Below are 14,818 nucleotides of genomic sequence, written 5' to 3' on the forward strand. Positions count from 1 at the left end.
TTTGAAACCAGTGTCACATTTATTCTGACATAATCTAAAAAATAAGAAATATGAGAACTGAAATGTAATTACAACTAAGGACTTAATTTGCATGTTGCACTCTGAGCACACATGCCTATACAGCAATCTGTTGCAGTATTTTGCAGCCATAGCATTTGGTGAGATCGTTTTTGTTGTTCTTCGTTTCTTGTATGCATCCTGCCTCTGGACGAATCACTGAGGTAAGGAGGCACTGTCTCACAGATTCTGAGGATGTTTATAGTTCTGGCCCTGTTCTGAGTGCAGGGAGGCTGGAGTTATGAGCCCTTTCAAAGTGATGATCCCAGGGAAGGTGCAAGTAGAATCACCAGTAGATCCACATGGTCCATGTCTTGGCAGAGTGTAGCACTGCACGCCTGGTGCTGCACCAGCACCCATTAGGGCTGCACTCTGTTAGAAATAAACTACTGTGGTGGCCACTGTGTAGCTCACTTTCATCACAAAGCTAAGATAATATAAAATGGAAGTATGAAAGAGAAGAGTAGCCTTCTCTCTCTCTCTCTCTCTCTCTCTGTAAAGGATAGAGTGAGAAGACAAGACATGTTCTGAGTTTAAGACCAGACCATATCTGTTTATGTGGATAAACAAATTAATACAGGAAAGAATAATAGGCAACATTTTTCTTAACAGAACTAAGTACAGGATCCTACTTTACTAAGAAAAATAACAAGAAGAATTAGCTGAAACAGTATTAGATCTCTACTAAAACGTTTTTGTATTGAGAAGCTATGAAATAGTTAACGGTTACCTTTTTAGCTAGAACACAGTGTACTACTGTGAGCTAATATTAACTGCTACTGTACCTGGCTGAGACAGAGCAAATCCTTGCCAATACTAGGAGTTGTAACAGCTATCCAACATGTGCTCTGAGTAGATCTGCAAATTTAATGAGAGAAGTCATGTCATAGGGTGAAGGGTGTAAAAACTAAGAAGGCAAATGTGTTCTTTGTGTCAAAACAAATGCCACTATGTTTTGTTTCTTTGGAAGGAAGGTTTGAGGTATTCAAATTTGGTGGAAGTCTGCTAGTGAACAAAGAAACAACTTTTTTATCAGTGGGCTGAGCTTAAAATTTTTTTAAAAATCTTTTTAAAATTCCATTTAAAACATGACACGGTTGGTAGATGTGTTTGTTCACTTAACAGAAGCAAATGAATTTTAGAATGAGATCATTAAATACAACTTTCTGGTATGTTTCCTTGCTTATGTCTCGTTTCTTTAACTCCTCCTATCCCTGATTATGTCTTTGTAAACAACTAAAACCATTTATGGAATGCAGTTTATCTGATTTTAGTTGTTAGTCATGTCAGAAAGACAGAACCCAGAATTAGTCTTTGGCAGGTAAAAAGCCTTTTTAGATCACCTTTAAGATTAAGCCACCTTAATATTATGAGACCACTGATTTCCTGCGGCAGCTCCTAGATTGTTTCAGTAGTTCTTGTTAGTGTATGGTTTGCAGGCTTATAAAAACATTCACTGAGGAAGCAGTGATTCAAGTGCTTTCTAAACCTCACAAATAATACAAATATCAAAAAGCAGAGAATGTTTATCTTGCTTTGATAGACATGGTATGTGTGCCTTTTCCAGTTTGAGTACTGGATATACTGATTCTTGAGGGGGATTGTAAAAGGCTTTAAGTGTTTCTTTTCTAGAAACAGTTTTGGAAGATGCCTGAAACCGTTTTTTTTTTTTCTATTTAGTAACTATCCAAAAAATTGCCTCCCTTAATATAGGCAGAAAAATAGATACAAATGCTGCTTTACTTGCTTGGTGTCTTGGTCTCTGACCAATCTCCTGTAGAAAGCCCTTTCAAGGAAAAGTGCTGCACTCATTCTCATTTGGGAATGGCCATTCTGTTGCTCCGTGGCCTTTTTCAACTGTTCATTAGCTGGTTGGTCATTGGTTGTACTTAGGTTGTTTTATAAAAGCCAGTGGACATTTGATGCATTTGTGGTATTAATTCGGATTCTCTGGGAACTGATCTGAAGGTAATTATTTAGTGTCCAGTCCGCAAAGTTAGCCCATCAAAACACACATGGGCGATGGCTCTTTCTGTTTGCAGCATCCTTTGGTGTCCATCAGAGCAGGTTTTTAAAAGGGAAGGAAAAAGCTTTCGTAAAGTAAGAGTGTTAGTTACATTTATTTAATATCTATTATTCCAAAAGCTGTATGTTTGAGTGTTAAAGCAGTCTGAAGGTAGGAAAGCATAAATGTCATCCATAAATATAAGCAGGGAAAGTAAGGTAATGAAAGATTGCCTAAAGGGAGTTAGCACGATTGCAGGAATGTTTAAAATAAAAATATAACCTCCCTAATCTAATACTTCAGCCACTTTCTCCTCTCATTCACGAAGGACTTGTTTTGTTTTGTTGTTGTTTGTTTTTTTCATTTTTTTTTTTTACTTCCTCCTTTTTTAAACTACGAAAAGGGGCACTTCAGACGGTCTGATGAAAGAACCACTATTCTGAGAAAGGCCTGCAATACAAAAAAAGGAGTCAGGAATGTAGTGTGGAGTTTGTTCTTGCAGAGCCTCGAAGATAAATGCCTTCAATGACACAGTTCGTTCTTTTTTTTTTTTGTGCAGTATAGCAGTGTGTTCACAAAACAAATGGACCTTGTAGGTTTTCTTGGTGTACTAGGCCAGTTTACAGTTAAGTCAATTATAAAATATTATACCACAATACTGATTAGTGGGGAAAAATGTCTGAATCTGGAAATATTTGTGCAAAACTTGTTTTTAAACAGCTGTATGAACTATAGAAGAGCTGAAATATAAATAAAATAAAACTCAGTTAAATTTAAACAAAAGTAAATATCTGCTCTCTCATTGGATGGGCAGTAGGTGTTATTTTCAGAGAATTGCCAGAGCATTCTTATAGCAAATGAAATTAATTCAGAAAATCTTTTTAGCAATTTTGCCATCAGTTTTTAGGTAGCTTCCATTTCTGAGACTAACAAAGATGTACAAAGCTGCATATTTAGGCATCTAGCTATGTTGTGAAGTAGAGCGGTGTTTTCCATTGCGTTCCTAAAGTGATTAGAATGTGTCAAGTGTGCCACTGAGTATGTTACTTTGCTGCAGGGGTAGTACAGAACAGAGCAGGGCTGTACGTTGCTTTAGGAGGATACAGCATAACTCAGTTTTGGGCTGGGCAGGAACCGCCACAGACTTTCTCAGTTCTCTCCAGGCACGCACTGCACAGGCAAGAATTGGGGCTGTGTGTCCAGCTGGCCTCTGGCCGCCCTCAGGAGCGCACAGGAGGAGTAACCAGTCTCTGCCACTTGTACTGATCCTTCCGGGCATACATTCAGCACACAGCCAAGAAATCATGGATTTAAATGTGGAAGTGCTGAAATAAATTGATGTTATTATTTCAAGGTGGTTTGGTGGTTGTGTTTTTTTTTTTTTTGGAGATTAAATGTGACCTATAAACATTGACAGAGATCTTTTTCCTTTAGTCTATAAAATATATTAAACCTACTAGAAATATTTAGCCTATGCTAAAACCAAACCCTTAATTTTACAATACTTCGTTGTAATTTTATTTACATATTTTCTCTATAAACCTTTAATTTGACTATCCGTCATTTTCCTATTTGCAGTGCAAAAAGACCCGATAATGTATTTGTATTTGCTGAACATGCTATTTAGCAGAGTGTAACATTCTAAAACCAATCTGTGCCTTATGTCTTTTAGGATATTTCTTCTACATTCTGAATTATCTCTTTGGAGGCAATGCTTACGTTTTAATGAGTGGGATGTAAATAATTTTAGATAAAAAGGCATAAATGTTAACTTTCCCTTTTATTTAGCCAAATAAATTTTCACTTACTTATTGTTCCCTCCATGGCACATTAAACCTTGGAGGAATGCAAATTCTGAGATGGAGTGAAAATTAAGTTGTTGTTTTCAAAATGTTTGGATTTGGACTCAACAGTATTTCCTCATAGTCCTTGAGCAGGTGTTGATACCGTAATGTATTAATCTACTATATGCCCAAAGGGTGTTCTCTTTCCAGATCTGTTTGTGGCAATGATTAATTCTATATTCAAGTACAAGTCATCCTGCATAGATTTCTAGTCCTTTGAAACAGTCTTAAAGAAAATAATTCTTATTTCTCTGTGATGCTGTCAAGAGGTCAGTATAAAGTATAGAAATTATTTTAATTTCTCCAAGACTCACTCAGTGGGAGGAGGGTTTTTATTTCCCATCTCTTCCCCATATGATCATGTAGCATACTTTACCCTTTTTTGACAGAAGACCAACATACAGTATGATATGAAGATGTAAGAAGTAATTCTTTAATGCGGCACAACTGGAAATGTTCTTTGTGTTTTCAGCATCAAAATAAGAAACATAAAGTCTGTCTTTTGGTAAAAGCTTTTCAGCAAAGAAAATATCAAGAACCTAATCAGTTCTACTTCATTGATTAGATGGGCTTTCAAAAATGTGCATATAAAATTATTTAAGAAATCTAGATATTTTTGTCTTAGACTGTGTATAAATCTTGGGGTGGGTGCAAGAGAAAAATTCAATGCAGCATCTGGAAAGAAGGGATGTTCCAGTAATGAAGTAGTTTGTTATTAGTGCTCAAGAGTGCCAGTTGTGTAAGTGAAGATCATTCCAGAAGAAGAAACTGATTTAAGGTAGTGTCTTAATTTGGAGAAAAGGGAAATGCTTGAGAGACTAACAAAGTATTATTTGGCAAAAGAGGATATATGTTCTCACTTTTCTAACATGAACTTCAGCGTGATGCAAAATGAAGTATTTATTGGTTCTCACAACAATATGTGACCACTGGTGCATGAGGAAAGACAGGAATTTATGTATGAAAGTTCTTTTTGAGACTGAAGGGAAAGGGAACATGTCAACAGACAAGGCAATGTAACATGATTATTTTTTATTCGATTCCTTTTTAGTAATGCCTTGATCAACCTTACACATTTTGTATGCTGATGGCTGATGAAACATTTTTTCTGTCTCATCAAAAAAGGTTTCAGACTTGTCATGTAGGAGAGGGGTTTTTATTTTCTCTGTAATACTAAGATTAGGAAAAGTCCCTTTCTTTAGCCTCTGTGCTTAATCCTGGTTGAATTCCATTCCTCTGATGTTAAATGGAGCAAATGGAAACCTGTCTTGCCATCTTCTGTCATGGAGTTGCACACAGTATAGTGTGTTGGGTTTTTTTGTTGTTTATAAATGCTTTAATCATAGAATTTGGGTAGATGTTTCCAATGGAAGTCCTCTTTATTTTTGATTAATGCACGAGGATATTGCCAAGAAAATAGCTATTTTAAACCCCACAAGAATACCTGAAATACCTAGCTTCTAAGTCGTCTTTCTGCACTGCAGCAATTCAGTTTTTCATCAGTGCTACAATCCACTCCTTAAGCTCAGCAGCGTTAGCGGTCATCTGATTTATTGTCAAAGTCCTGCAGTTATTTGGCTTTTAATTTTCTTTCCCATTTTAGCTCCTGGTTTACTGTGTTAGAGTGTTTCCTCCGACTTCAGTTTCCACAGAGGAAACAACCGTGCAGAAAATTTTGTTGGCCTTAGTACCCCTTTATTTTTCTTGTCATAGAAAAATCCACAGGCTGAATATTAGTGGACTCAGCTGACCAGATGATGATAAGTCCAAAACACAAAATTCTGCAAATCATTTTTATTTGTACTTTCAAAACATATCTTTATTTCCAGTGTCTTTTGAAAGCTTCTTACAAATCTCTTAATTTCTTTAAAGAAAAGATACAGAGTACCTGTTTCCCACTGATTAAGTAGAAACTTTCTGTTCAGGTCTCATTCCAAATAAATATTCTGTATTTTGTTGTTTGTTTTTTTTTTAAACACATGACTGTTGTGGTTCATTCTCCTGCCATTCTGTCTCCTGTCTCACCTCTAGGAGAGCAGTTAAGGCAAGCTTTTTTTTCCTGTTACTCTGTCGTCACTTTGTGACTGCTTTCTGGCCCTTTCACACTGATGGTCTCCCATTTTATGATAAACATTGATATCCTTCCTGCAGGTTTGTATTTACTTCTAATCACAACTGTATTTCTTCCTCTCATGCTGCTCAGTTACCAGCTTCTTCCCACTTCCAGTACAAATTGTTCTACTAGCTCAAACGAAAGGTCGAGCAAGCACAGCAGAGCAGCCAGTAGTACTAAGACAGTGGCTTGCAAATACGTGGCAAGTACTGACTGATACTTCCTCGCTGCTTCTCATAATCCCGTGGTAAGGGACCCTGTTTAGCATTTTTATCACCTGCCTCTAATGCCTCTACAGAGGTAGAAGTCTACATGTGAGCTAGTTACTGATTTCACATTCAGGGCAAGGAAAGATGCACTGAGTGTGCTTTATTTTACACTCCAGGAGGAAATGAGCGGTGCCTTGTAACTGTGTATTGTTCCTCACTGCCTAGCAAGAGAGCATAGGCGAATAGCCCAGAGGTAGATATGTAAAATTTAAATGAGTCCGAATCCACGTGTGTGTGCGTCTCTCCCACCTCTGCATTTTGGCTTCATTACTGACCCTTATTAATGGAATGCCCTTTCTGAGGTAGCCTGCAGAGTCACTAGTTTTCATTTGTTCAAATAAACCTGAAGAGCTATTTCTTTTATGATGCCTATAAGAAATTAGCCAAGTAGTCTGCTGTTCTGTTTCTCTTGCTCATCTCAGGAGGGAACTACTCAGATAAGTGGGTGGGAAGAATCAAGCAATGGAGGAAAAGGGCATGTTGAAAGCATATTGAAAAGTAAGATGACTTCCAATACCTAAAGTTGGCCAACAGGAAAGGTGGGGAGGGACTCTTTGTCAGAGAGTGTAGTGATAGGACAAAAAGTAATGGTTTTAAACTAAAAAAGGGTAGATTTAGATTAGATATTAGGAATAAATTCTTTACTGGCAGGGAGGTGGAAGTAGGTGATCTTGATTGAAGGTCCCTTCCAACGCAAACCGTTCTGTGATTCCTTGACAAAAACTAGCAGGATAAACTGTGGAGGGATAATAGGGAAATTAACTTGTTTGAGCAATGAAATAAATAAACATAGGACTAATAAAGAATTGCCTTTATGGCTATACTGTTCACATTATTTCCTTACCATTTCCCTAAAAAAGCAGATAGTGAAAAGTCATAGACACTCAAAGCTGACAGTGCCTACTTGCTGTGTTGCACATTTTAGTTGCTGTTCAGTATAGATGATATTGTTACACCGATTTTCATTGTTGTTTTGTTGAAATGTAGTTACCGGAGTATCATTACAAAGATGAAATTTTCCATGATTTGGAGACTTTTTCTTTGCTTTAACTGCTCTTTGTTTTCTGTTTCATGTTGAAGGTTACAGCGATTAGCAAAAGACCTTTCCAAGCACCTCCAGATGCAGGATAGCGGTTTGTTGGCAAACAACAAGGTTTCTGCTCTGGACCGGACTTTAGGAGAGATCTCTCGTATTCTGGAAAAAGAGGTATTGTGACTGTTACTGTCTGTTGTGATTAATCTATAAACTGTGTTGCCCTCAATATCAATTTGGATTTGGGAATGTTTTAGATGTGTATTGATGAATACTAATGACTACTATAGTAGAAGCTTGGAAGTTTCAGAGTGTATCTGAAAGGAGTTCTCCTGAAGGGAGTTCAACTGTCTAAATGAACAGAGAGCTCTGTTCATGAGAGAGCTCTATTTCTAGCATTATGCATTAATTAATGCATTTGTTACTAATTTTGAGAAGTTATCTAATAAAATGCAGTAATTATAAATATGTATTGGAATTCCTATGTTACTAGGTATTAGTACTTCAGGATTCAATTTTTTATTTAAGTGTTTAAATTTATGACAAGGAGGCTTTGAAGAGAAAAACTGTGCAAGTTTTCTTTTTTTTCTTTCCCAAATCCACACTTTTTTCAGCAGGTAGGTTCAGGACTCTTGCTATGAGCTTGATGCATACGCAGAATGATGTGTTCTAGTTACTAGTAGAAGATGAATATCATTTTTTTTACATCAAACAACAGGCTTGTATGAAATTTCTAGTCTGTTTACATGGGATTTATAGCATCATCATTTCTGATCTATTAGTAACTTTAGATAAGTCTGTGCTTCTACCACAAGTAAACAACATTTAAACAAGTGGATTTGACATGGATTGTTTTCCAGTTGTATTCTCTAGTATTTTAGAAAACTGTCTGATTTAAGTAGAATTTAAGCTAATTAAATAAGACCAGGTAAGTGATTTTGTATTTCTGAAAGTATAAAAGCTGATTCAAGCTTGAACATTTCTGTGACGGATATCATGAAGTTTAACTTTGTTATATTAGATTGTGGCAAATAGGCTTTCGTTTTATATTTACTGAAGTTTAAAGATTAGTAAAAATACGCATGTAATGTAAAAGACATATTTCTGTAAAATAAAGTGTGTGCTGTTCATTTCCCAGTTTGTGCTAACATATACCAATCTATGTTAGTAACTGGAGTTGCGCTTAGGAGTAGAGGAAGGCTGATAAAGTGAGGATAAACACTTGTTTATCCTGTGCCATTTGTCCTCTTGGTACAACCAAAGGAAGCAGTGGAAGATTTTGAGCTTTCTAATTAGGAGGCCAGCTCTGTTCTGCCAGGAGCCCCAGCACAGATTAGAACAGCTCTTGCTGTGGTATTTCAAAGATATTTTGAGTCTGGCTGCAACCCAGACTGCCTAGTTGTGTTTTTTCTGTTCTCATCTTGCTTCCTACAGCTGCAATGGCTTGCACTTCACCCATGGGAGGAAAGTGGCCAGTTAAGAGTAAGTAGGAGATCTTTTTGCTTACTCACAGTGTAAGAGTTGCACAGAAGTTGACATTAGTTGGTAGTTTGATTTAATTGAAAGTACAGATCTGGCTTAATGCTATTTTTAAACAAGACTGTCATTACATGCAGGCTATCATGGTTTGATTTTATATGTTTAATAAGGTTTATTATAAACATAATTACTATATTATAAATAAGCTTTTACCTAGCTGGCTAAATATTTTACAAGTGATTTGTCTGATCCGTTGTACTTTAATTTGTCCTTCTGCCTGTTGTCCTCAGGATGCTTTTGCAGCAGAACGAATGAAAGGACTGCTAAATAGTCATCTTAGTACTAAATATTTCACTGGATGTTGTTAATGGTTTGAGCCATGTAGTTACACTTTTAGAACTCTGCACTCCAATTAGCAAGTTTTCACAGGACTGAGTCGTAAGACTTCTTCCATGTCCCCCAGCACCAAAGAGCTGAAATGCTCTGGGGGTGCTTTTTAGACAGGAGTTGTCAGTGTCGTGTCAGGAGGAATGAGAGCTCCCTTGCTCTTCTGTAAATGTGCTTGGTTAGAGTATGCAGAAAGGTCCCTCAGCAATTTGACAGTGTTTGCCTCAGCTGTTCCTGGTGGCGTCCTTTCTCCTCAACCAAAAATTCAGGAAGGTTCCACATCACAAAGCTGTTGTGCTTTCCCAGAACACTGCTAAGCCTGTTTTTTGGGGTTGGTCTTCAGTGGAGGGTTGAGGTATTATATATTGTATGTGTTTATGGTTTGAATTTTCTCTTAAGTGCTGTGCTTATAAAGCCTGCCTTGCTTTAAGATAAAATGCTGAATTTTTGTAATTGAGAGCGTAGAATTTTCATCTTTATTATTATTTCAACGTGGTTGGCCTGCTGGCACAGTGGTTTGTCTTGTAATACAACTTTTTAAACCATTAGAACCTCCATATTTGAGTTTTCCAAAGGAAGGTTATTTTGTTCTCTCATTGACCCTTAGAAAAGACCTCTCTTTCATAGCTGCAATCACGATATCCTGAAAATTAGTACTGAGAGAAACCAAGTTAATAAAATCTGAGGAGGGGGTTTCAGCATTGTGGTTCAGAGTTAGTTTCTGTAAAGATAAGTGCCATGCTTGAAGGTTTTCACAGCTTACTCAGTGTGAAATACAGCTTCTAATAGCATATACTTTTAAATACTGAACAGTGCCGGGATACTGTTCTCCTGTGTGTTATTTTAATTACTCTGAGTTGCTGATCAAGTTTAATAGCAGTTTTGAAGGACTTCCAACATTTTCCAATTGTACAGTGTTTGTGTTAATTACTGAAACATTAATTTCATATTTATTTGAAAATTTAGAAAATGTGTTGTTGCATCAGGTCTCTGAAAAGATTTATCTATTTGTGAAGTTATTGAAATAATTACAGGAAACTGTAGTTTCCTGAGATTCTTTTAAATAAGACATGAATTGCAGCTAAATGTTAATCATCAATTGTTCGTAATGTTACTGCTTGTTGAGCCTGCAGTCGGGAAATAAAAGGTAAATTTGGTGATAGTCATACATTATTTTGTTGTTGATTTGGATTTTTACCCTCAAATCATTATTCTACACTGGAGAAGTCTTATTACATCTGAGTGTCCTAATCAATAAGGTCAAGAAAGATTGATTGCAATAGCTGTCACTGTGTTTACGGCACAGATCGTAGGTAGTCATTTATAGAAGTGGATAGTAATTCTCTTGTTAACTTGTGAGTCAAGAAATCAGCAGACACATCTTACATGTCAATGGGCGGTGAAAAGAATCTTGATGGTGTCAGTCATTGACTGAGAGGAGGAGACTGACACTGTTAATTGAATTTCCCTGGAGAACATAAAAATATACCATAATGTAGGGGGAGGAATGAGGGAGTGGGAACCACACAAGCTGTCAGTGTGTGTGAGCTGATAACAGTGATTTACCCTTACTAATGGCCTGGGTTGAATAAAGAATTGCCCTAAGGGAGGACAGAGTTAACAACAATAGATCCTTGCCACTTACTAGAAATTCTTCAGACTCAGAAAAAGTTATGCACAAGTATTGTCAAATAAAATTGATTCAAAAAAAAAAAAAAACACCTTTTCAGTCATACTCTGAAACATTTAAGTTTTCTTTTGTTAGTAGCTTACATTGACTGAAAAAAGTGTATGCCTTCTCACCAGGGAAATAAAGATTTGTTTTATGAAGAGCAAAATACCAATACAGCAGGAAGCGTTTATTCCTAGTTTAAAGGGGTTTTGCATCAGCATATCCTCTAGATACTCAGATTGTTAAAGTGCAGCTTCTGAGGATCTGACAAGAAGTGTGGCCATTAGTTGCACACAGCCTGTGGTTCACACATGCGTTTTAATTGAATCAACATAGACGGTGCTATAAAGTCATAAACGACACTGTTGTTCCAATTTTAAACAGATTCCTGCCCAATGCCCCTTTGGAATGTGTCCTTGCTTCTGCTGGTGACATCAGACCGGAGGTACAAAGCTGGATGGCGCTGTATGTGCTCAGTATGCTGCCCCTGGATCTATCTGACACACACTGTTAGGGCTTTGATTGGGTTGTGCTCTAGGTTACTGGAAGGCAGTCCTGAGGTTTTGTGCAGTCTCTCATCCTTCCTGGCAGAAATCCTGAAAGGAAGCTGTATTCACTTTCACCTCTACTTTGTTTAAAAAATATTAAACAAACAAAAACAACAAAACAAAACAAACAAAAAACATGCACACAAACACAATAGCACAATGCATGCAAATGTTACCAAAAAGCCATGGCCTGATGTTGGCAAATTGTCATGTGGAACTCTTCAAGATCTTAAACTGAACGTTATCAGATCTTAAATTCTCCTAAGAATTGGCCTTTGCTTAAAAAAACAAACAAAACCAAAAAAAAACAAAAACCCACCACCAACCAAAACTCATGTAGCCTCTTAAAGAAGGCAGAACTGCAGGACTAAAACAGTTTTCCTGCCGCAGTTTTTTCTGCTTCAGAGTTTATACATGACCATTCTTCAAGAGACCTAAGCTTTCCATTACTGAGGGCAGCAGTGTGTTTCAGATATGCAGGGAACCCAGGATTAACTGCTCAAGTTTGACTTGAGCACTCATACAGAAATGTCCTGTAATAGGGAATTCAAAAAAAATTGATTGAAATCAGTGTATCCTATTAGTGTGACCACAGGTACAGTATTAAGCTGCTAATATCATTAATTTTCTTCAGTGTACAGAGGTGATCGTTACTGATTTAAAAACAACAAACAAACAAAACCACTATTTTCTGCTGTGTAAATATTATGTGTTCCGCTGCCTGCAGTACGTATATTTCTAAGGCTATGAACCTGACCTGGGTCAGAGGTGACTGCCGCTCACTCAGATGGTCTTCCTAGACCTGCTGACACATCACTTCCCTAAAATTCTCCCTACTTTCTTTTTAGTTTTGTGTTGTTTTGGTGGGGTTTATTTCGGTTAGTTTGTTTTGATACAGTTTTTAAAAGCCCTACTTTAAAACGTTTATGGTACCACAGCTGACGCACCCCGCTGTTCTGAGGACCGTGGCTGGATGCTGTGTTCAGGAAGGAGCGTGGTGACAAGCAGCCGAGGGCAGCAGCCTTTTCACCTGGCTCAGCTGCAGCTAAAACACTGCAGTTAAATCACTGCTGTTAAATGTGTTCAATACGTATATGTGACATCAAGACAAGCTGTTAATGTATCTCACATCCTCCTGACTGGGAATATGACATACACGGTTTCGGTATGATCACAAAGGGAACCTTAGGATTTTTGGAATTCAAGTGCAACAGTTAATCTGCTTAACTGCAGGTTTTTTCATAACGTTTCTCGTCAGACCACGAGTTTGAAAAAGGTATTTATCACAACGCAAGTTATACAATTCCTCTAACTTAAGTGATTTGACAGGGAGCATCCTACAGATGTGCTGCCGAGGAGAGAGCTACAGGGGAAGGACAGAGGTTTCATAAATGTCCCAGCCTAAGCAAATGATAAAGCTGAAACTCACACTCATCACTAGGCACAAAACCCTAACAAGCAAGATTTCCCTGGTTCTGATGTTTATAAAATTACTAGGATTTTGTGCTGTTTTGAGGATAGGTGTGTTCCGGTTTCCTTCAGGTTTCCTAGGTGCAGTAAATAATACTGCAAATTAGGTTATTAAAGTATGGGACTAAAACTGAACTGAAGTGGATAGAAGAGGAGGCTTATAACAAATGGAGCCACATTCATGTTGCTTATGCTTACTCGTCAGCTCTCTTGGCACAATTCTAACAGTAGTTGCTTTTCAGTAGGCTAAGTTTCAAGGTATTTATTTTTATTAAGCTGGAATAGTCCTCATCCTGAGAAGTGATTTCAGGGAAAAAAATGCGTTCACTTAGGAAAAGGTCTGATTTTGTAACTCAAAAATGTGTGAATCTAAGCTAGTAATTGTTTCTTGTTTCGATACTTTTATTATTTTTAAAAAGGCTCTCAATGCTTGTAACTTCGAAAAAGTGCTCTCTTGATGACCATTAATGGTTTGTTTAGTGCCAGACAACATTTTTGTTTTTGCAATTTTTAGATAGATTTTTCGTCTTCCTTTTTCAGCAGTCATGATGTCAGTTATTTACATTTCAGGACAATGTTTGTTGTAACTTTCAAATACAAGGGGACTATAGGGAGACAGTGTTTATGCCATTGTAAAGACTGTCAGAAATGGCTGGCCTTAGCAGCACAGTTAGGGTGCCTATTTATGATTTGTTCTCTAAACTGTCAGGCCCACTGGGTGTGGTGACCATAGCCAGTGTGAAGGTTCATAGGCCAGTTTCTGGAAGGCACATTGAGTTGTCTGTCCAGCTAGTCCTTCTCCTCCCCACCCCCCCAAAAATAGAAACTGAATCACCAGAAACTTAAACAGTAAGATTAAAAACTGTTTTTGCTCCATGTACTAACTCTTCGGCAGTGTTAAGTGGAACATGTGCAAGCTTTTGTACCATTTGCGATAAATTTCTTAAAAATCCTCCACAAAAAAATAAAATAAAATTGTTCTTGTGTGTGTGTAAAATGCATATATGCAGACAAACAGATTTTAGAAGCAAATATTCAAAAATGTTACATACTTAAGATACCATATAAGAACACAGTAAGTAAGAATTGTGGTTCCCCATCTCTTACACATTTGGTTCTGATGCTGCAATAGTTTGTGAAGCTGGCTCAAGCACCTAGGTAGCTGCCTATTTCTAGTGTAGCAGAGTAGTGTAGCCGTCCAAAAGGACTGAAAGACATTGAATTTAACAGCTGAATTTTATTTTTCAGAAGTATTCTGGACCAGCTGAAAAGGCAATGATGTATGTTTAAGCTTTTCTAAACTTACTATTGAGTATATTTTAAATGGATATGGCATCATTGCTCCACATAATCACTGAATGAATACTAGACAAGATACTGCAATTTGATACCAAACTCTTGAAGGAATTTAGAATTGCTAAGCTAAGCAAAAGTAACATAACAAGGTAGTATATTTTAAGCTAGATTATGTGTTCAGAAAAATCAGCCTAGCTTTAGAGTGTGCAAGTCATAGCTTGCTGTTTCACTTGTAATTCACACTTGAAAGTTTTCTTCATTATGAAATAGAAGTAGCAAATTTTAAACCTAATTTTTTATCTAAAAATGAGTGATCCTGATTTAACTTAGTTTTGTTAGTTAGACTACTTAGGGACAAGGATGATGATTATCTCTGAAGAAAGCAGAAGTGTTAGAAGTGGAAGCAATGACTCATTAATTTCTTCAGAATTAATAATTCTTGCTTTTGAAGCATTGAAGGGTCACCTAGTAATAAGATGGTGGCAAAAATTGGTGAATCAGAGCATCATAGGGCATTGCATGTGAGAAAGGGTGAAAATTACTGGTGCAGGGATTCTGCCTAAGTCATGGCATATGACGTAACCCAGCTTGTATCCCACCATCAGTATTTTGTGATCTCACATCTGTGTACATGTGCACACAGAG

At 37.2% G+C, this 14,818-nt stretch overlaps 1 protein-coding gene across 7 annotated transcripts in view; it reads left to right on the top strand.

Annotated features, from left to right (window-relative positions):
* Positions 1-14,818, top strand: part of SCAPER (S-phase cyclin A associated protein in the ER) — a 241,814-nt gene that overhangs the window by 159,495 nt on the left and 67,501 nt on the right. For all 7 annotated transcript variants that reach the window (XM_083850810.1, XM_083850808.1, XM_083850809.1 and 4 more), the window contains one exon: positions 7,369-7,495. In XM_083850810.1, the coding sequence (XP_083706936.1) occupies positions 7,369-7,495 (127 nt within the window). The remainder of the gene's footprint in view (positions 1-7,368; positions 7,496-14,818) is intronic.

The sequence above is a fragment of the Anser anser genome (genome assembly GCF_964211835.1).
Source record: "Anser anser genome assembly, chromosome: 10".
NCBI classification, from domain to species: domain Eukaryota; kingdom Metazoa; phylum Chordata; class Aves; order Anseriformes; family Anatidae; genus Anser; species Anser anser.